The sequence below is a fragment of the Colletotrichum truncatum genome, assembly GCF_014235925.2.
Source record: "Colletotrichum truncatum strain CMES1059 chromosome Unknown Contig_0005, whole genome shotgun sequence".
NCBI lineage: Eukaryota > Fungi > Ascomycota > Sordariomycetes > Glomerellales > Glomerellaceae > Colletotrichum > Colletotrichum truncatum.
The window spans coordinates 601,119-622,096 of NW_027222402.1; the positions used below are offsets into that span (position 1 = coordinate 601,119).

The following is a 20,978-nucleotide window of genomic DNA, read 5'->3' on the forward strand; positions in this document are numbered from 1 at the left end:
TCTGCCAAGGCTTGGTTTGGTGTCACCCTAGCTGACGCACTCTTCATCAGCAGGGGAGGCGTCGATCGTCCTCAAAAGCAGCTCTCAAAGTAGTCAGATTGACGTTCAGCCCCAACTTTTATTCTTCCGACTGTAACCATCAGATTTCTGTGGAAATATACAGTGATTGTGTTACTTAGTCCATCAAATCACCTCTTGCATAGCGATAATTGTGTATTTCATCTTGACCTGGTACATTAAATAATGACCTCTGTGTGTAAACATTTATCGAACGTGAGGCAGACTTCCATCTATATTCTCTTTTAGTATTTTCCTTCACGCAATATAAAACTTTCCGAGATCGCCTAGTACAGTCCATGTCATCTGGGATTGGTGAGCCACGCGTCCTATGATTTGATTAAACAGCTCTCAAGTTCCGCAAGGGGTACAATATGTGTATTCTTACCATCTTTCAAACTTGAATGATGGTGAATGAGTCCATGGATGCTCTACTTGATGAAGATGGGGCAAGTAACGCGTTCCTAGTACCAGTCCAAACACGCTAGGTGCATCACTAAGTAGATTGTAGTCCATGATTTTGCCTCTTCCCGAAGAGGGTAAAATCATAGAACGATGACATGATAAAACGCGATTGGTTCTTTGCATTTATATCATCTACTTTTAGCCGCATGACGCATATAATACATCAGGGCTTGTATGTAGGTCTGAAAAAAAGGCAACATAGTTTATAGTTTATATTTCCATTACAGCTTTGATAGAACAACCATGTCTAATAGGTAACCGTCACACACTTCCCGTTCCAAGCATTGAAATCTCCTTGCACAAGCTTTTCAAACATCCAGTTCGCCAAGTCTTCTCTGCTGATCGTGTATCCCACTGTTACCCCTGGTTCCTGTCCCTCAATCGCAACAAGCTCAGGATCTTCAATAGTCCAGCCAACTCGGAGGCTCTCGGTACCCTTCTTAGAACCATTTATAAGGAGCGGGGGCCGCAGCATCACGTATCCCCCTAACGGCGAATCCTTCTCCGTGGCGGCTTTCCGGATTGCCACCTCCATTGCCCTGGTATCTGCTTGGGGGACTCGCAAGAGCCATATGTAAAGCGGTATTAGGGCCAACGGTTGGTCGCGCTTGGCCCCGTGGCCAGTGGAGGAAATAGGTACAAAGATGGGCTTCTTCTTTAGAGACCCCTCAGCTTTGAGTTGGCGTAGTGCATCGATTGCTGCAATTGCCGAGTCTCCTGTGATTGTAAGATCCTGCATCGAGACAGGTTTGAAAGGATTGAGCTGAAATTTCGGCAAGGCGGTAATGCCACTGAAAATAATTTCAGGGTTGTGTCGAAGCACTTCGATGCATGCAGAGACTGAGCGAGACGATTCACCCTCCACAATGATCAAATGGGTATTTATAATATCCTCAGGAACATTGTGAGACCTGAGGATTTTATGCAACTTAGAGGCATCTCGGACGACTAGATAGACATGGTTACACAGAAAGGTCCCATAGCGAATCGTTTTCGTTGACTTACGGGCTACGGCTTTGTGTTCAGCCATTAGCGTCCAGGCCAGCAGACGACTCAGCGTTGCACCTGTGGCTCCGATGAACGCTGCCTTAGGTGCCATGATGATTTTTTTATTCTTCGCCTCGTTTTCAGCATATAGAATGTCGTAAAGACAGGAAACGTCAAGTAAGCGAGGTTGATGAAAGGGTTTCCTGGGTTGGATGTTTTTGGCACATTCAACTTCTATAAATCTGAATAATCTTCGTTTCGGGATCCGCGCCGCCCGGAATCGGGACAGGCGGTGTAATTGAGACCCGACTCCGGTGAGGCTGCTCCCTCCATCTCGGCTCAAAGCCGTGAGAGTCCGCTGGTTACGATACAAAGTCCGCCCAAACTCCACCCCGGATTACTCCGCCTATTCCATCAACAACTGCCAAGGCGGCGACATGGAGGAACTCACCTCCAACGGAGACAGGGAAATAATCATCTAGCACCGGAAGAACATTATCTGAAAATTTCAGGTAGTTTTTTGATCTTTTTGATAACGTACATGATAAGCGAGTGAGACAGACAAGCGAGTGAGACAGTAAACCGCGACCGTCGCACCTTGACGCGACCGGCACCTTTTCCTCTACAATAAATCATGGAATCAGCTAGTATTGAAAGAAGGTTACAAATTGCCCTTCAAGCAATGAGAAATGACCCAAAACTTAGTGCTCGGGCCGCAGGTGCACTCTATACAGTCAGTCACGCAACATTAAGCCGGCGACTAAAGGGAATAGTCTCACGACGCGACAGCATGCCTAATTCACGGAATTTATCAGATTTAGAAGAGAAGACAATAGTTGAGTATATTCTCGACCTAGATGCGCGATCATTTCCTCCCCGGCTGAGTGGTGTGGAAGAAATGGCCAATCGACTTCTCGCAGAGCGCGACGCGCCTCCAGTTGGGAAGCGCTGGGCTTCTAATTTCGTCAAGCGACAACCACAGCTTAGGACGCGTTTCTTTCGCAAGTATGACTATAAGAGAGCTCAATGCGAAGATCCAGAGGTGATTCGTGGCTGGTTTTCGCTTGTGAAGAATACAATTGCGAAGTATGGTATTGCTGATGCTGATATCTACAACTTTGATGAGACCGGCTTTATGATGGGCGTTATTGCTTCTGGAATGGTTGTTACAAGTGCTGAAAGGCGTTCAAATACGAAGATGACACAGCCTGGCAATAGGGAATGGGTTACAGTTATCCAGGCTATTAATTCCCAAGGGGAGAGCATCCCGCCATACATCATCGTTGCAGGCCAGTATCACCTCTCAAGCTGGTATACAGAAACCTCTCTTCCGGGCGATTGGGCTATTGCAACGTCTGAAAATGGATGGACAACAAACGAGAGAGGTATTGACTGGATCAGACACTTCGACATTTATACAAACCACGTACGTCTGGGAAATATCGCCTCCTCGTTGTTGATGGTCATGAAAGTCACCACTCCGCAGCCTTCGAGCTCTTTTGTCAAGAAAACAACATTATTACACTGTGCATGCCGGCTCACTCGTCTCATCTACTTCAACCCTTAGATGTTGGTTGTTTTCAGCCGTTAAAGAATGCCTACGGTCGGCAAATTGAGAATAAGATGCGGCGAGGCACAACCCATATCTCGAAGGAAGATTTCTTTGCAGCATTTCACGAAGCTTTTAAGCAGTCTTTTACGAGGAAAAATATCCAGGGAGGTTTCCGAGGAGCTGGACTTGTCCCTTTGAATGCAGAAAGTGTTCTCTCAAAGCTGGATGTAAAGTTCCGAACGCCAACGCCTGAGGAGGGGGTCCCTCAGACACCAGACCCTTGGATCTCTAGGACGCCGAGCAACCCAAGCGAAGCAAGATCACAGTCTACTTTTATTAAGAGTCGAATCTCACGCCACCGAAGCAGCTCTCCAGCATCAATTTATAGTGCTGTGAGTAAGCTAGCCAGAGGGACAGAAGGACTAGGGCATCGGGTAGCATTACTAGAGTCAGAGGTTCAAATCCTTCGAGAGGAGAATGCAATATTAAGTCGGCGTCGAAGGGCTAAGAAAACACGTCTACAGAAAGGAGGAAGTCTTACTATATCTACTGGAGAGGATATACAGTCGCAAAGAGAGGCAGACACGCAACTACAAGAGGAAACGCGACGGAGTAGTGGTCGCAAAGTGAGGTCTGAGACGACTCATCGTCGGTGTGGCGTATGCGGGAATACAGGCCACAACGCGAGAACATGTCAATTTATTGAGGAAACATCCGAAGAACAGGAATCCGAGTAGTATTAATCAATCTAAGATTTCTTGTTATAGATTTCGATATTATTGTCGCGAAGGTCTGGTTTACTGTCTCACTCGCTTGTCTGTCTCACTCGCTTATCATGTACGTTATTTCTTTTGATATTCTTGACATTTCATTCACGCCCCCAATTCTTATGACCAGGCAATGATGGGCTTGACGACATCGCCACGTTTCATCGCCTCAACGGCCTGTTCAAAGTTCGAGGACTCAAAGACCTTGATCAGTTTTTCAACTGGGAAAATACCCTCCCTCCACCATTGAACCATTTGAGGGACATAATCTCTCGTCCTGGAGTGTCCTTGCACAGCCCCGAAGTATTGCTTGCCACTAACCGTGAAGCTCTGCATATGGATCGAGATGTTTGCTTCGGGCATTCCAGTTCCAACTTGGATAACTTTGCCCATGTACCTGGTCGCATCAATCTGCGCAGCCAGCAAAGGTGGGTGAGCACTGGTATCAATGCTGATGGTTGATCCAAGTCCCTCTGCCGCCTCCTTGATTTTCTCTGTGACTTGCTTCATGTCAAGCCCTGTGGTGTTGATAACGTGGGTAGCCCCAAGAGTTTTCGCAAGCTCAAGTCGGCTTTCGAGCCGATCGATTCCAATAATGGCCTTGCATCCCTGGTTTTTCGCCGCAATCACGGCTGCGAGGCCAACTCCTCCCATGCCAGCAATGGTAACACAGTCATTCGGTCCAGCCTGAGCAACGTTGATGACAGTTCCACTGCCAGTTTGCAACCCGCATCCAAGTGGTGCCAGGATCCTGAGGTCGTCTCGACTCAAGCCAAGTCCTGCAACATTAACGATGGATTTGTCGCTCACGATGGAGTGGCGAGCAAGACTTGACTGTCCAAAGAAGCGACCGCCAATTCCATCAGAGAACACGGGCTCACCCATGAAGTTTATCTCGAAGAAGTTGGTGCAGTGAGATGGCGGCCCGGTCTTGCAGACATGGCATGTCCCACAGTATGAGAATGAGAGGAGGACGGGGTCGCCTGCCTTCACATGTGACACACCGCTGCCCACTTGAACCACATAGCCAGAGCCTACCGTATCAAAATTTGTTAGAAAAGGCTCGTCTCTGCAATCAATCGCCCGTGATTAGGTTACCTACCCTCATGACCAAGGACTCTTGGATAGTATACGCCAGGAACTCCTGCATCAGCCGGAGTGTTGCCACAATGCAGGTCTGTATGACAAATACCGGAGGCGACAATCTCTACAAGAACCTCGTCTTCACGGAGTTCTCGCAAAGTGACAGGTTCGATAGCCCATTTGCCTTCAGAAATGGGGCCCCTAGCCACAATCGCCTCTGACTTGAATGTCATGCTGTCAGCCTTTGATCAGATTCGAAATTTCGAGATTTACACAATCATGCCACACGAGCATGCAAGATCTTCTGTGTAACTATGTAGAAACAGGCTTTTAGAATGAGAGTGAGTTCAAATGCAAGGACTAAAGAAGAGGGGTAGTTGGATGTGAGGGGTTGCGTTGGCGGTGATAAGCGGAATCGGCCGATCGCGCTCAAACTGGATACTTAGGTAAACCCCTCCTCTAATCAAATTGATAAGACGAAAATCGGGAAACTACCTACCTATTTGGGGTTGATCATGTAAAGTCTTTGCATAACTCAATTCCTAACCCACTTGCGCATTGGATGGAAACAAAATCTAGGCCACAAGACATAAGTGCACGAGAGCCATTATCTTGGTGGCGAACAAGGTGGGTCTTTAACTAAACCCAGAGTGGTATTTGCGTTTTTATGCTTATTTGCCCGTCTGTTGTCAGAGTTTAAGGGGACAAAATGACTATGAATTACGGATCCAAGGTAGATGAACAATGCAAGCATTGCCTGTCGAGGGAATATCCTTAATAAGAACAAATAGAAATCAAAACAAGCAACTGTTCAAACGAGGGGCTTCGGAAAACCACGCATAGTTGACGGGAGTTGCATCGAGTCGTGCCTTTATGATTTTCAATTAACGTCCCACACCCACTTCTGGGCACCCCCCACATTTGGGCACCCCATTTTCACCAAAAACGCCGTTTTTCGAAATTCTATATTAAACTAAATACTTTACTTATTAAAGAGAATAAATATATATTAAATAGATTAAGACTTAATTATAATACTTAAGTAGCTATATACTAGTATTATTGATAATAAGTATTATAAATTCAAGGTTTAACATTTATAATACTAATTTACCTAGCCTATATCTTAATATATAAAATAGGTAGAGATATTTAACTAATATGATTAGAATTTTTAAGTAAGATATAGTAGATTTATATATTCTTATACTTAGTAAAAAATTCTTTAAGCTTAGAATAATATTTTAAAATTTCCCTTAAGAAAAGTTTCTATTATAGAATTTTAACCCTTAATTATACTATATTTACTAAAGTAATACTTTTAAATCTCTTTTAGATATAATTATATACTTTTAATAAGTATAAATATTAATTTCCTAGATTTTTTAAATAAGTATATATGAGCGAAAATATATTTTTCTAATGTTAAGGAATACTAGTAAGTTACTAGTATCTACTAACATTTTAAAGCTTTTAGTTTTAAACTTCTATATTATAACTATTATTATATTCAAACCTTTATAAAAAATTAGATGGCTATAATTATACTTAACATAGTTTATATATATTTTCTTTTCTTAGTAAGTATAGTAGTTAGTTTAATATAGAATTTCGAAAAACGGCGTTTTTGGTGTAAATGGGGTGCCCAAATGTGGGGGGTGCCCAGAAGTGGGTGTGGGACGTTAGGGGCACGTCAGCAGCTGGGTACCCTACTGAGTCTTTCTTTAGGACTATGTTAATGAAGTTCCGTACCCTTTTTACATATGCCTTCAATTAGCCTCCGTTCGATTCTGAACTAGTCCTTTCTCTTAAGGGGTTGACAGATTCGTCTACAAGGGGTGACGTTCCACGTTCAATCTCAATCAGAAGCCCGCCAGGCGATGTGCATTGGGGCGCTACACTCCACACAATGACTTCAATGCATTGTTAATGGTTTGAAGCCATTGGTAGATCAGCAACGACCCATCAATATTACCAGAGATCAGGCCAGGACAGGCCGGCCCGAGCCATGCTTTTGTCGGCTCACAACAATAAGTTTCACCTGGCCGCCGAGGGTCGTAACGCTTGTACTGACATTTAAGGCGTTAAAATGTATGAGCTTTATTTAAGTAGTTGTACTGGATAGTTCGTTAGAGGCGGCGGCGGAACAGTGAGAGGCTTACCTCATCTAAGTAGGGAGCCATGCAGTTGAGTTCGAGGAGATAGACGGGCGGCAGAATGGTATTGAGGCTGCCGCCACCGGGACATGCGAATGGCTTCAATAATATTGGATAGTAGTGAGTGTCTCAATTGCAACTGGAAATACATCAAGGGCCCGCATTCTGAGCTTTTCGGTGACGCGTAAGTAGTTTATTCTCACACTTTTGGATCAACGTTCAAGCTTGCAGGTTACAGTCTGCTGATTGCCATATCGAAGATTCGTATCTTTGCAAATCCTTCGATTGTGTCGAGAGCAATAACGCACTAAAATGGAGGCACAACCACTGAAACTAGAGAGGCATGCGGGGCACGATGGCGACCAGACAGCAGTGTTGAATCTAGATTTTCTTCTCTTGCGTGTTAGTATGTGTCCATGTTATTGCGTTCCTCCTATTCTTCTTCTACCCCTGTGTGCAGTTCAGTGGGGTCATTTTGAGTCTGTCGAACAAACTCCCTGGACGAGGTTCATCCTCTTTTCAATGAGGTTTTTGAACTCAGACATGCCCTCACACATCAAGCTCTCCTCAACGGCAATCTCGAAAGGTGTTTGGCCAGAGTTATCTTCCACAAAAAGACTGGCGTCAGCCATTCCAGAATCAAGCATATACTGCACAGCCTTATCCAGCCCTATTCTACGAACTGCGTGATGTAGCGGTGTTTTCCCTTCGTTGTCTGTTGAGCTCGTGTCAGCCATCCCAGTTTCCAGCAGATACTGGATGACGTCTTCATCGGCCACTGCAACGGCTTTGGAGAAGGGTGTCAGGCCTTCATTATCCTGAGCTCCAAGATCAACTTTTCCTGTTTCAACCAGAAGCCTTATTATCTCAAAATGATGCGTTCTTATAGCCTCGTGCAAAGGCGTGCTGTCGCTGTCGTCTTTGGCATTAAGCCTGATCCCTTTCATCCTGATCAACTCACGCACAGCGGCTTTATTCCCATAGATAGCAGCATCGTGCAAGGGGCTAAAGTCATGTAGGCGAGATGCCTTGTTGGGATCCAGTCCGCTCCGAGCGAGTAAATACTTGAGAAAGTCCTCGTTTTCACCCGGAGCGGCTCCACTGGACCCGCCCTTGATGGCATAAGAGAGGGGCGTTACACCATAGCTGTCGGCGATGTTTATATCAACCTGTAATTTCCAATTAGAATATAACATGCTTTCTTGTCTTAGATCCTTGCTCACCTCGGTATCAGACCGCGTCAAACTTTCAAAGATTTCTATGAGACCGAAGTATGCCGCAAGATGTAATCCCCGAACGTTACGTGGCGGGGCTCTAGTACTGTATGGAACATCAACCCAAAGTACATGATTCAATGAGGAGATGGTGTGCTCTGTGTTGCGTAACAGTTGAAGCGTGTCTTCATCTGGGGGAGAGATCTTCCTCGTGTGGTAGGCCCAGTTGCGAGCAGCATAGCCGTAAAGCGGATTTTTGGAAAGGCGAGCATGGTTCACGACCCAAAACGAACTATCATACCCTTCCGAGTCATCTTTCTCCATCTGCTCATAGTAGCTCTCAAAGCTACAACTGAAGGCTGCAAAAGAAACATATGTGACGCAAGACCTCACTATGAGGCGTTCTGCATTGGGTAGCCACCGCTCAGTGGTCCTCTCGAAATACTCTTGGGTCGTATAGTGAACCAGGCGAATGATCTGACTCTCTTGGTCAATCGTAACTAAGCCAGCACAGACAGAAACAATATCCTCCAGCTCCGGGATATTGTCTTCATCCAGCTCCGTCGTACCTTGCTCCACAGCAAGAGCGTGCTGTAGCTCCAAAGTCTTGAGCGGTCGACTGGCGCAGACTATCCAAGATAGCGCGTCTTTTGCGAGGGATTCTTGATCAGTAAGCTGGCCTTCGATGCGCTCCATGGCTTCGTTGTAGGCAACATCGTATGCTGCAGATCCGTTCGCAAGCTTATGAAGGGAGTCTCTGATTGCTTTTGCTGAACGCTTGCCTTGCAATGAATCTAAATGGAGCTGTGCCAGTAGGAACCTTGCAATATCAAATCAGCAACTCGGTTTCATCAAGGAGAGGGGAGGTTTGGATTGGATAGCTTACATTCCTTGAACGGCCTGAATGATCCTGTTCTTGATCTCACCTTGTAGTTCCATACTCTTTTTCACAGCCAAGGGAAGCTTCGACATGTGGCCGTCCAAGAATTTCATCACATCGTCATCGGTGGCCTGAATTTCAATTGATATGGCGCCGTCAAAGTAGCTCTCAATTTCAGGTATGTGTCTTGATGTCGCAAAGCAATTAACGTTCGCAGCCTCGGCGAGTCCAAGGATAGTTGTCAGAAGTGTATCTAGATATCCTTCATCTCTGCGGCACTCGTCTAATGCATCGACAAGTATATACACCTTGGCGAAACACATCGTTACAGACTGAATGCATCTCACAATTTCTTGCGTCGACATGGGAGATGTGCCAAGAAGATGTTGGTCATAGGCTTCCTCTACTTCATTGGGTCCCGCCGGCATGGCCCAATAGAGCTGCTTCAGAACACTAGCAAGTAAATCCCGAGGCTTTTGCTCGTGGTGTCGTCGGAAGTTGCAGAATAGATATGCGATGCCAACTTCAGGGTCTCCTCCAACCCGGTTTTGGAGGTCCTCGATAACAATCGAGGACAGCATTGTTTTGCCGGCTCCTGGCATCCCGGGACAGAAAAGCGTCTTTCGGTCTTCCTGGACCCAAGTTCGAAACTCTGGCGAATCAAGAAGCCATTGTCCAGTCCCCTCTTGCCTCCTCTCGAGGTTGTCAGTCTGCTGTGAAGCAAAGTCGAGCGGTGTGATCCAGTCCAAAATCTCTCTCTTCCGTTCGTCGAGATGCATTTCGCTAAGTTGTTTTCTGGTAGATCGAATCTCAAGATTGGTATTGACAGCCAGCGTGGTATTGTCGATTGAGATCATGCTGTTGATAACCTGGCACCGTCGCTGCAGGTTTTCAATCGCCGACTGCGTCCGTTCGCCGGACAACATTGCCTTGAATCGTTCCCACCCGAAGCGGCTTCCACTGATTTGCTTCTTGAGGCCTTTGAGCACATGATCAAGTTCTTCTTGACAGGCAGAGAGTAGGTTTGCATCGCCTGGGCTGGACGGTGTCGCGAGGTTGGACAGCACCGCAGAATGCTTGCCTTCAAAGGCAGAGATGAAATCGGGATTCTGGATAAGGTGGTTATACGTTTCCAGCAAAGTTTTGTGCAGACCATCCATCTCGCTCTTGAATTTCTTGGCGTCTTCCGGGGCATCGCGCCAGCTCAGGCCGAGTTTCGAGCACGTAGTAAGGATATGAGCAACCACTCCAATGATGCCGATGATCCCTGACGGATCCATGCTGACAATACTTTCTTGCACGAGGGCCAAATCTGAGCCCTGAAGGTGCACCGACCATGAAGTTCTATGCAAACTTGCCTTCGGGGGAAGAGGGGGGGGATGACAAAAGTACTCGTCGAGATGAAGATGAGGGGAAGCTGGCTGGTGTCTGCAAACTAAACTTGCGCCGATTATCACAGCACCGACTGCGCATATTCTCCAGCATCTCAGCACCAATGAGCCAATCTACTCTAAGAATCTGGATGCATTGATGGGGCCCGCCCATATTAACATCCGGTCTCTGGCTGATCTGATTGGCCTCGTGATGCTGAGTGGCATCGAAACGGATACCCCAGTAACTGTTTTCTGCATAATGTCAGCGGCACAGCAGCAAACATACAGGCAGATACAACACTGCCCCATTGTCGGCAATCTCAACCATCCCTGGGCGGCTCATTTTCACCCCCCTTCGCTTCAATATACATATCAACATGCGTAGCTTGCCTTCAGGTTAACTAAAGTTTCAGTTGGTCGTCTTGCATTTCTCAGCGAGGACATCAAACCTGTAAATGGCCTGATGTTTCCCGAGTATTGAAGCACAAAAGGTGGGGCACGTCTTCGAGACCATGACAGACTTGTGCATGCGTCGTGATTTACCAAGCTGCGTGTTCATCTATAATCTTCAGTTCATGAGAACAAAATGATGAGATTATCTGTTTGAATTTCGCAGCGGGCGTGAGGGATTCAATTCAACTGCCCAAATGTAGCGTTGGCAGGTAGGGAGAGCTGTCAAGACAACCCCAGGCGATGGATGACCTAGTCTCAAGGTCCTGGCACCTCACACTGATCCCCACGTGGACTGCCAAATCACTTCAAGTTTCAAAAAGAGAAAGAAAAACGGCGAAACTAGCCTGCAACCCAAGAGACAGTGGCAGAGTGGCGCTGATGATAAACGCCACGAGAATCCCTTCTCGTCCGCGTCAGCAGAACTTTTGCGCAGTGACTTCGAGAAGTTCCGGGTCAACGGGAACATGGCGGAACAAACTGCCTCTCTTCAGTCTAAACTGGTCGCGCTACAGGGATGTGTATTTACTGTACCTTGCACGGCTAGCTACGAAATCGAAGTGAGGCCGGGGTGGGTAGACGAATTGAAATAGTTGCGGATGGAGGATCGTACGGCGGCCCAGGGGCAGTATCGCATCCAGGCAACGTTTTAGGGATCATACTCTTCCAGATGATCCGGACCTCATTGGCTTATCTGCAGGAGAGCAGACGGGATCCCGAATATTTCAATGGGTATGGTTGTATGTGGTGGAATTCGACCCAACGAAGTGTTATATTCACTAACGTGGCTGATGGCTGTGTGGTTGTAGATATCTTTCAGACCTCCAAGGCCATTGCAAGCATGTAATGTGGGATGGATTTCGGAAGCTTCCTCCACACGGAAAGGATAAACACCGAGAACGAGAACGAGCAATGGAGTAACCGCCAGGTGATGCTTGTGAACCTTAAAGTGTCAAAAACTAGTATATCAAGCTTGAGCGACTGACTTTACACCAGACAAATGGTTTAGAGTAGCTACCCATATTGTTTTTCAAGTCTGTTATACAGTATGAGTTATGGTAGCGACGCCTTTTGTTTTTGGTGTGAAATTGAGGACCTCCTTTCACTGTGGCCGGATGATAAGTTGCGCACCAACCATTAGCAGATAGCTCCTCGGGCTATGCTAGTCATCACCAGGGCTTTTTTCTTTTTATAAATCTGGGCATTAGAAGATCAAGTGACAACTACATTGGAGTGGTTTACTTCCACAGATATCCAAACTGATTTATCCAAACTCCACAAAGACTAAAAAGCGAGTCACCCGACAACACGCCAGCGTAACCAGTCGACAACATACTGGGGAATGACGTCTGGGTTCAACAGCGAGTCACAACAATCATGGCTCTGACCATCCAAGGTATATGCCAACTGCACCCAATCTGAATCGAATGATCGACGCAGTGCAAGGGAGGGTATCTACGCAACCACGGAGTGATCCGTTTCAACCTTACATTATGAGGATTGGGAACACCCTTTAGGCGCAGTATCGATTTTGCTGCGGATTTCAGCATCAATTTCAGGCTTGAGTCCCCGAGATGAATGACTCGAAACCTCATCTGAGAACAAACATGATTCGCCAACACGTCTCATCTTGAGGTAACTTTTCGATGTTGCCCTGTGCGGTCTCTTTACCACAGTATACCATAGTACTGATGCATTAACGTTAAATCCCCTGGAGAATTACACTCTCCGTGCCCTGTTCAGCTTGCGAAGCGGACAGACGTAGGCTACCGGCCGGCTATCAGTAGAGAACTTCTCGGCATCTCCAAACATCCGTTCAGACGATGAAGTTAATTAAGGTTTCCCCCTTTATAAGTAGCAATAAAATCCGAGTATCAGATTAGTGGGGGTGAAGCGATGAACTGGTATAACTTCACCTACGACCTTGCATGTTCGACTACCAGTCAATCGTTCATCACATTTAGCTTTAGTCACTCTCTTATCGTATTTTTATAAATCATGATTTTACCCCACGCCGCCATCCGATCGCTGCAAGCGCTCTCCATGAACGCTCCTCGTCAATCTCTCATCGCCTATCCAGTGCCCGGTAGTGCTCGACGGACGCATCTCTCAAAATTTTACCCTGGAAGCTTTTGACACCAATGCGAGCCCTTATAACCCGGGCTTCACTAAGGGCGAGGATCCGTAGTCTAAGATCATCCTCTTCCCTACCGTTCTGAGTACTTTACGGTTTGACGTATCGGCGAATGCTACGGGGAACTTCAAGGCCTTGGAGGTCACTATTAACGACCGATCCATATTCAACCCGCCCCCGGGTAAGAACCCGCAACTAGGGTTCCGCCGCGCCGGCTTGCTGCTCGGGAGTGGCTCCGATGCGTCTAACGAGGGCGTCATGACCTTCCACTAGAGCTCGATGCAGGACTCGGAGCGCAAGTTGAACCTCACGCACGAGTACCTCACAGCCTTCTACGAGACTAACGACTCCGGCGGGGCGCAGTTCGCCCTCCAACTAGGGCTGCCCCTCGGCTAAAACGGTACCGAACCGCCTGCGACTAATTGGAAGATGCTAGACCAGAACAACAGCGTTGTCTTCACTACGCCGCTCAAGTTCGACGCGTGGCAGAACTTTGCCGTCACACTTGATATGCCCCAGAAGTAAGTAGTTCCGCCCTTTCCCCCTTATCTACCTTCAATTCCACCTTCATATAATCCACATGGAACAAGGGGAAAGAAGTCCTTGCTTCTTCTTATATTTGTTTTCATGCACGTCTATGTGACGAAGTATGAAGAACGCCACGAAGTTTCGGTTCAGCAAGAATCTTCTAGATACTTTGCCACAACTCATAGCTCCACATCTCCTTATTCACGAGGCGCAATGCTCTGAGTGTCTCACGCAACATTTACCCAAACTTTACAAGAGCATGACTTAAAGGTTGTGTGGTACGAGACTGCTAGCCATTCAGATGAATCCCGTCCTGCCACTGTCCTGCCATGTTTCGTCTTGCCGCTTTTCACTTGAAGATAGCCACGAGGGGCGGAAAGGGATCGCCAGCGTGAAGGATCTTGGGCCACTAGACGAACCTTGATGGTTCGACCTTTACAAGAACTTGGCATTAGCACCAGTGGAGAAAAGCACCAAACGCATCAGACCGAAGGGGGCAATTTTATGTTGCGAAAACAGCAGAAATAATTAGAAAATAACAGAGCACTTGATATTTTGTTTTCGGTATTTTTTTTTTGTTTCTACCTCTAATGGTGAGTATACGAATCAAAAATTTGCAAGAGTTACGACTGTGGATAGACAATCGGCATTGGAATGTCATGCCATTGTGCTGTGTTGGGCTGCAGGATGGCTGCAAGTACCTAGCTACTGTCAACTTGGAACTCATACCTTATGTAAAAGAGGTCTACCTAACCTCGTTTTCAAGATTTATGTGAGGTATCCAGCGTTGGACATACTTGCTTGATCAGTTGTTTCGCTGGTATATGCGAATTGTTAATTCGCAATTTGATGTTCCTGTGTTCATCACAGCCTGAAATGACTTTGGACGTCAAAGGACCAGGGAACCTCGCACCACTAATTGTCGTCGTCCATCATTCAAATATCCAAAGGCCCTTTACAGTAGCGTACTGGCTGAGTCGCACACTACGAGGTGGCTGGGAGCTCGTTGTGGTGCCTCAACTGAAGCCACCACCCGGCTGCTCATATATGAAGGTGGCCCCTTTCGCTTTGTTAAACAATTCTTGAAGCCAGCCCGGAGCGATGAGGGTGAGAAGCAGTCAGAAGGGTAAGCGAATAAAAGAACTCATCCATTGGCGGCACGGCACCATAGAGCCAGGAGCGGGTTAACGATGAGAGGCCTATACTTGACCAATTCAATCAAGTTCATAAGTGCTGAACCCCTTCTCATTTGACCAGGCTAAAACAATTAGAGCATATGGTCGTCACTACACGCAGCCTGATTTGGGGGGGCGGGGAGACGCAAAATATCGGATGCGCGGTATTACTTACTCATCGCCCGCCCTTGTGCGCCTTGCAAAAGATAGCAGCCCCCAGTATACTGTATAATGGTTCACGGATGTCGCATGCAGGTGCACCGAAGCCCCATCGAATTGCGCATCACAGCCAAGATGAAAGTCTAGCACCAGGGTACAGGCAGCTTGCTGACCAGACGCCTCAAGCACATCCGGACCAAGTATCGCATCTCCATGCTCTTTGAGGCGATGCCAGTTAACACATATATATGTTGATGTGTTTGTCCCCCACTTCAGCTGACACAGTTGACCAACGAACAAATCAAACCATACCGGTAAATGAGTGATGCGGACAGGGAGGAGATGCGCCTTACTATCTTAGGTACGCGCTGCCTGCAACCATTTCAATCAGGCTGTCTAGTCAGTGGTTTCGAACCCCATTCTCGTATATAGCTTCCATTGGCTGTGCCTTTCACAATTTTATCATTTCATCCTCTTTCCCTTTGAAGCGAGTTTGCCAAGCGACAAGGCTACCGCCTCCGACTGGGGTCCAACAACCTTCTCGTTCGCCTCGCAAGCATGTCAGACCCTCGAAACTATACGGTCGGGTGGATTTGTGCCATTTCCACCGAGTTTGTCGCGGCTCGCGCGTTCCTCGACGAGGTCCACGACGGACCTACAGAAGTCGCCCGGAATGATAGCAACTCGTACGCGTTAGGCCAGCTCGGCAACCACAACGTCGTTATCGCAGTCTTGCCAGACGGCGAGTATGGGACGACGTCGGCTGCGGTTGTCGCTCGCGACATGCTTCATAGCTTTCCCAACATCCGGATCGGATTGATGGTCGGCATCGGGGGCGGCGCGCCAAGCTCGAAGCATGACATACGCCACGGCGATATCGTCGTCAGCAGCCCGCGCAACGGGACAGGCGGGGTGTTGCAGTATGATTTCGGCAAATCGATACAGTCTCAAGCTTTCCAAGAGACAGGGTTCCAAAATCAGCCGCCGACGGTGTTGCGGACGGCTGTTAGTGGGCTGAGGGCCATGTACGAAGCGGACGGCCACCAACTCGATGAAGATATTAAGACGATTCTCGGTCAGAAACCGCGACTTCGGAAGAAATACGCGCGGCCGCAACCAGGTAGTGACAGATTATACAAGTCAGACATTGTACATCCTCCGGACACAGAGGGAAGCTGTGCGGAAGTATGTGGAAACGACCCCTCGCAGTTGAAGCAACGCGGTGAACGTGACGAATACGACGACAACCCGATGGTCCATTACGGACTAATCGGCTCTGCGAATCAACTTATGAAAGACGCATTGCTTCGGGACAAACTCGCTGCGGAGAAGAATGTGCTATGTTTTGAGATGGAGGCGGCCGGTCTGATGAACCACTTCCCATGCTTGGTCATCCGTGGCATATGTGACTATTCCGACTCGCACAAGAATGACGAGTGGCACGGCTTTGCGGCTATGGCAGCTGCGGCATATGCGAAAGATCTGCTTCGCAGAATCCCACCTAACAAGGTTGAAGCTGAGACGAGAGTTAAGGAAGTCTTAGAAAGCCGTCAGTACTCTTAAATGCTTTTAATAATACGAATTGTCTAACATGGCCAAGTGGGTGAACGACTAGACCAGATTGGGTCTGCAACAGGTACAATAAGAACTATGGTTGATTCGATGAGCTCCGATAGCCACATGGAAAAGTTCAAGATCTGGCTTTCGCCCCCTGACACATCCAACAATGTCAATCATGCAAGAGAAAGCCGGCATGAAGGAACCGGTTCGTGGTTTCTGAACAGTACTATCTTCCAGGAATGGAAGCTCGGAACGCTTCAGCACCTTTGGCTTCACGGATTGCCAGGCTGTGGCAAAACCGTGCTCGCTACGACGATTCTTGATCATGTAGCGCATTTGAACGATCGTGTCACTGTCGATTTCTTCTTCGATTTTAGCGATGCGACGAAGCAAAAGCCCGAGGACATGTGCCGATCGCTCGCCTTCCAGCTTTACGCCCGTCGCATCGAAGCAAGAAAGGAACTAGACGACCTTTTCAAGTCTCACCAAAGCAACAGAAAACAGCCGACGACGCAAATGATTTTTGAATGCTTTCAGAAGATGCTTCAGGGTATTGAGAAACTATGCATCATCGTCGATGCCGTGGACGAATGCATTAAGAGAACCGAACTGCTCAAATGGATACAAAGCATCGTTTCCAACCCTAATCTCGCTCATGTGCAATTTCTTGTCACCGGCCGGTCGGAAGAAGAATTTGTACGCGGCTTCAAGAGTATCTTTGGCGAGAACAACTGTATACCTCTTGAAAAGGATTCCGTAAATGCGGACATTCGATCGTACATCAGCGCCAGGCTAAAAGAAAGCGAAGAGTTTAAAAAATGGGCTTCGACACCATCCGTACTACAGAGCATCCAGGACGAAATCGGACACAAGGCAGATGGGATGTGAGTTGGCTTCCAGTGACACGCATTCCACCTCATAATACTAACCCATCTCCATTTTAGGTTCAGGTGGGCAGCGTGCCAACTCGACAGCTTGGAGGCATGTCTCGACCGCGAAGAGCTTCAAACCGCTTTAAAGTCTCTACCAAAAGACCTAGACGCAACGTATAGTCGTATTATTCAGAATATCCCACAGCATCGAAAGAATAAGGCAATTAGGCTGCTTCAATTTCTCGTCTGCGCAGACCGTGCTTTAACTCTCCAAGAGGCTGTCGATTTGATAGCCGTTCGCATCGAGAGCGGCGGCGGATTCAATCCAGAAGATAGGTTGCCTGACCCGGAGGATATCACGAGATTTTGTCCAAGCTTGATCACCCTGGTGGAGGCTTCGAACTTTGTCAAAGCCAGGGTTGTATTGCAACTAGCGCATTTCTCTGTCAAAGAGTACCTGTTGCGGCATGATGCCGAAAGGTTTACTAAAATCGGACCCAGCATCACTATTACAAGGACTTGTTTAACATATCTTACAAGCGTGAATAAGGACGTAGTAGGAGAAATCCTATCTCAGTTTCCACTGGCACCATACGCGGCAGAGATCTTGATGCAACATGCGAAACCTGCCGAAAGCTTAGGAGATGTTGCGGCAGCAATGGTGTGCTTCCTCCAAAATCCGACGACATTGCAGATGTGGGCAACTCTATCGCGGTCCGACTATCCGCAGGTTATCCCGGCTGTTCCAGAGGCATCCAGTTTGTACTACGCGTCTGAACAAGGGCTCGTGGCAACCGTCAAAAGGCTACTATCCACCCCGATAGACGTTAATGCCAAGGGCGGCCCACGTGGCAACGCTCTCTGTGCTGCTATGGACAACAGAGAAGCGGAGATTGTGCGAATGCTTCTAGAAAATGGAGCAGATGCCAACTCCCAGGGCAGCTGGTATGGCAGCATTCTCTGTTCCGCTGTTGGCAGCCAAGAAAAGGAGATTACCAAAATGCTCCTAGATAGGGGAGCTGACGTCAATGCCCAAGACAGCCAGTTTGGTAACGCTCTCTGTGTTGCTGTTGTCAACCAAGACAAGGATATCATCCAAATGCTCTTAGATAAGGGAGCAGACGTCAATGCCAGGGGTCGCAATTTTGTTAACGCCATCTGTGTTGCTGTTATCCATCAAAACAAGGAGATTATTCAAATGCTTCTAGATAAAGGCGCAGACGTTGAAGCTCAAGACGGCTATTATAGAGACACTTTACATGCTACTTTCAATAGCTAAATGAGGATGATGTAGATGCTTCTAGAAAACGACAACACTTTAAGTGAATCCCCCGATGAGATACTGCTTCAATATCTTTACATATTTCATTTAGAGATTGTTGATGTGTTCATTAAATATAGATGAAGGATATGCCGATCGCAGGGATATCGCATAGCATAAATGCCCTCGAATCCGGGGGCGCTCATCTGACAGGGCACTAAAAGGTGTATGTAGACCTAGCCTAGGTGCTGAAACTTTAGTTGAGATTGCTTTCCGACCGAGAGCTTTCAGTGACTAAGAAAAGTGTCGTTGGAAACCCCAGGTGAATGCCCACAATCAACTCTGAAGATGAGCCGTTTCATATTCCCCCAGTATTATAAACTGTTGTGGCTAAAGACGGCACACGAAGATCTAAGCTGACCCGTCAGGCTGCGTTCGAGAGTATCTCCCAGCCTTCTTTGATACTTCTTCCTATTCCGGCCAGCTTCAGGGGGTGGAACTTTCTCACGTAGCAGTTTCACCGTCTCTAGTTCCATCTCCAGTGAACTTTCTCTAATTGTCTGTCGCTACGAGTAGCAAGCCATAGTTGGTGTTCGCTACTAGGAGACGCCATCATCGGGTTGATAAGTAAACTTACGGATCGTATAGGACAAGAGTCCATACATTGCACGACAATGACGAATGCTGCCCAAACTATAAACACCGGTGGCAACTCGAAAGTCCACGCTGGAGGTAGGACGTATGCTTAATCGTCTGAAGAATAGCTCCTAGCAGACCTACATGTTAGCGACCCGCGCTACGACAAGAAGCGCATCCAGGACACCGAGGGCGGCTTGCTTACCGGCCCCTACGTCTGGGTGCAGGAAAACCCCGACTTCTGCCCATGGCGCGACGACCAAGACGACTAATTGCCTTACCCTAACCCTCAGTCTACTTTCATGGCTAATAAACCCACGATCCACAACCCTTTTAGTCTCGCTGCCTAAGCTTCTGTTAGAAGAACCCTACCGTCACGCAAGCCAGCCGTAATATGTTAGCCGTTGGACATTCGAAACTTCTACTTTCATCGACGCAATCCGATGGAGTTGATGTGGTGCTTCAGGGATATTCCAAGTTTCCTTGTTTCACAAACACATGACCACTGCGCCTCTTCTTGTTTGACGTGTAACTAAACATCTGTCATCTTTGTCCTTGACTTAAAAAGGCATAATCGGCTTCAGATATGAAAGTCATAATATGCACGAGGATTTGCCTCGTCTGCCCCTTTCAAAGCCCTAACTAGTCATTTCGGGCTTTTTCAATATCAACGAGATTTTCATGAAAACCACCTCGGCTACGTGCAGTGTACCGTGTACTTCCATGGCAGGCTTGGCATTGTATTCGGATTCACAAGTTTCAAGTCTCGGATGCGAATTCCCCGATTTAGGCACTATGCCACTTTCTTGCTCTAACAATCATTAACGGTTGGCTTAAAAAGGCGAGTGTGGTACATAACAAATTAGTCCAATTGTTGAGTAGAACATGAAGTCCTGAGTTTGTGTAGCATGTAGGCAACTTTGGAACTCTTCAATCTTACAGGAAGCTTTGCTTCATCGTCGTATTCAGCGGCCAACGAAATGGGTGTTCACTTATTGTCTTATTGTATGAATAATACCAAGCAGAAAATCATCGATGTAGGATCTGAAGGAAATTAATTTTGTGAGCGTTGTAAATAAAAACTAACACCTAGTCAAGGCCTACAGCATGATGTTTGAAAGGTATTGCCGACAATCTAGGCACTTGGCAGTCGTCTTTTCAAAGACACAGCAATGATCTCATTCAGTTTACAGCTCATGTAGGGGAGAATCTACCGGCTGGCGGGGAACTTTAAACAACGACAATGAGTCATCCGACGAGTTAATGACCTAAAAAGGAAACCCGAATACATTGGTATATCAAATTGTGTACTTGCAGGAGGTGCTGTTGTATTCCTGCGACGTGTTCCGTGCTCTTACGTTTTTCTGCTTTCATCCAATCAGGGCACCGCTTTGACCGCCAGTGACAGTCTGTAGCTGCGAATAGAAACGTTTAAAACATAACCTTTCTCACGTGTAAGGATGGAAGGCCTTGTTAGCGGATGAATAAAAGATGGCGAAAGCCCGAGAGAAAGTTTCCTCACCGACCCATGGAAAGGATCGTTACTTTACATCGTACGTAGACATCGTGGCTCAACAATACCGCAACGTAATCTCTATCTTGCCCTAGGAGCCTTCAACTTATGCTTACTTGGAACAACACCCCCTCCGGCAACTTGCTTGAGGAATTC

General features: G+C 47.2%; 5 protein-coding genes across 5 annotated transcripts; 2 read left to right on the plus strand and 3 right to left on the minus strand.

Annotated features, from left to right (window-relative positions):
• Positions 1-769: 769 nt before the first annotated feature.
• Positions 770-1,621, minus strand: CTRU02_208175 (uncharacterized protein; the record flags this gene model as incomplete). Its single annotated transcript, XM_036725886.1, has 2 exons — positions 770-1,470; positions 1,528-1,621. 2 exons carry the CDS (start codon positions 1,619-1,621, stop codon positions 770-772), a joined length of 795 nt encoding a protein of 264 aa, XP_036582600.1.
• Positions 1,622-2,299: 678 nt separating this feature from the next.
• Positions 2,300-3,798, plus strand: CTRU02_208177 (transposase; the record flags this gene model as incomplete). The annotated part of the gene is made up of 2 exons (XM_070205045.1): positions 2,300-2,935; positions 3,004-3,798. The coding sequence occupies 2 exons, from the start codon at positions 2,300-2,302 to the stop codon at positions 3,796-3,798; spliced, it is 1,431 nt and encodes a 476-aa protein (XP_070061120.1).
• Positions 3,799-3,948: 150 nt separating this feature from the next.
• CTRU02_208176 (putative alcohol dehydrogenase) lies at positions 3,949-5,144 on the minus strand (the record flags this gene model as incomplete). Its single annotated transcript, XM_036725885.1, has 2 exons — positions 3,949-4,862; positions 4,931-5,144. The coding sequence occupies 2 exons, from the start codon at positions 5,142-5,144 to the stop codon at positions 3,949-3,951; spliced, it is 1,128 nt and encodes a 375-aa protein (XP_036582599.1).
• A 2,393-nt stretch (positions 5,145-7,537) lies between these two features.
• Positions 7,538-10,441, minus strand: CTRU02_208178 (ankyrin repeat protein; the record flags this gene model as incomplete). Its single annotated transcript, XM_070205046.1, has 2 exons — positions 7,538-9,101; positions 9,168-10,441. The coding sequence occupies 2 exons, from the start codon at positions 10,439-10,441 to the stop codon at positions 7,538-7,540; spliced, it is 2,838 nt and encodes a 945-aa protein (XP_070061121.1).
• A 5,097-nt stretch (positions 10,442-15,538) lies between these two features.
• Positions 15,539-18,691, plus strand: CTRU02_208179 (ankyrin repeat protein; the record flags this gene model as incomplete). The annotated part of the gene is made up of 3 exons (XM_036725882.1): positions 15,539-16,529; positions 16,581-17,424; positions 17,485-18,691. 3 exons carry the CDS (start codon positions 15,539-15,541, stop codon positions 18,689-18,691), a joined length of 3,042 nt encoding a protein of 1,013 aa, XP_036582596.1.
• Between the last annotated feature and the right edge of the window lie 2,287 nt (positions 18,692-20,978).